General features: G+C 42.5%; 1 gene segment (V, D, J or C); it reads right to left on the bottom strand.

The window, feature by feature from the left end:
• Window positions 1–502: 502 nt before the first annotated feature.
• LOC133066911 (T cell receptor alpha variable 8-3-like) lies at window positions 503–1,226 on the bottom strand. The segment is given in 2 exon segments: window positions 503–909; window positions 1,020–1,226. Coding segments are annotated over 2 exon segments (450 nt in total).
• Between the last annotated feature and the right edge of the window lie 216 nt (window positions 1,227–1,442).

The following is a 1,442-nucleotide window of genomic DNA, read 5'->3' as shown; positions in this document are numbered from 1 at the left end:
AAATAGTTACCAGAACTAACATGACTATAACAGTTTTCTAAGCCCCATAAGATTCTAATCAATCTCTTTCGTGTTAACCAACTTCGGAATTCCTCCTAAGTGAAATAAATATTCAGAGAAAATATTCTAACACTTTGTGACCAACACAGTGAGACCCAGGGGAAAACAACTCAAGACAATTTTCTGTGAATGACCAAGTTAAGGAGGCAAATTTTCAGGGAGAGACATGAGCAGTTCATCTTTTGTTTTCTGTCTTGAGCGAGACACAAAGTGGTAAATGAAAACCCATACAGTCAATCCCTTAAAACAGTCAACCTAAAGGCAAGTCCTTAAGCATCTGATTAGTACATGATAAGAACATCATTCTAGGATCTTAACTATTTATTGTTATGTGGTTTCTAAACGAAGTAAAAAGTTCCCGAAATAAAATTTACCAGACATGGAACTGTGGGCTTATATAAAAGTACCTCTGTCTGCTCAGCTCTCTTTGCCTCATTTGCAATCATATAGCAAAAGATCGCTTAAAATAAAACAAGAAGCGATCTCGAGTGTCTGAAAACTCCACCACCGCGAGTGGTTTGTGTTCAACTCCTCCTGCAGTCCCAGGCACTGTGTCACTCAGTGCACAGAAGTACTCAGCCGAGTCACTCCAATGGGCTGAGAATTTCCTCAGGTTGAAGGAAAATTCACTGCTCTTAAATTCAGCCATGAAGCCTCTAATGCCTTGAACCACCGTGTTCCCGGAAAAGTACTTGAGGAGCAGCTGGGGTCTTTGCCTGGGGTACTGGACATACCAGAAGAGATAGGGAGTTGCACCGTAGGAATAGTTACACTTCAGCTCCAATGAGGTTCCTTCAGAGACCAAAACAGGATCATCAGGCTGGGTCACTGACTGGCCTCTGGAATCTCCTGCAAAATCAATGTCACGTCACTAAAAGCAATGCAGACATCACTATGAAAAGAACTGTATTTGTACTAAGAGTCTGTAGAACTACAGACCACTAAGAAATTTTACTCACTCAGGGCAAATATCCCCAATATTGAGATGAGCAACAGTAGCATGGCTGAGCAGTGGAAACGCTGTGAAGTCTTCTCTGAATGATCTCCCCTGAGCAGACAGGAAAGTGGCAGGAAAAAGAAGGTGAAGGCTGGACAAGTTCCCTGCTAAGATACAAATACAAAAGCTGCTGAGATGAGCCTGCAGCTTTCTGATGTGTGATGTCTGATTCCTCTCTCTTGCCTCTGCAAAGAACTCAGCAAGCTGCAGGAAGAACTGGACAGAGGAAGCTGAACAAGATCTTTAGTTTGTGCAACATCGCCCTCTGAAGGCCAAATGTAGAACCAAAGCTTCCAAGGCCCCACGGAGAGCTAATCAGTGTCTTCCTTTTACTTTCTGAGCTATATCAAAAACTTCTGTCTTCCCAATATGTTTTTACCATCCC

This window comes from Dama dama, chromosome 12 (genome assembly GCF_033118175.1).
Source record: "Dama dama isolate Ldn47 chromosome 12, ASM3311817v1, whole genome shotgun sequence".
In the NCBI taxonomy this organism is placed as follows: domain Eukaryota; kingdom Metazoa; phylum Chordata; class Mammalia; order Artiodactyla; family Cervidae; genus Dama; species Dama dama.
Note: the sequence above shows the minus strand (reverse complement) of the source record. Positions and strands in the feature narration are given on the sequence as shown.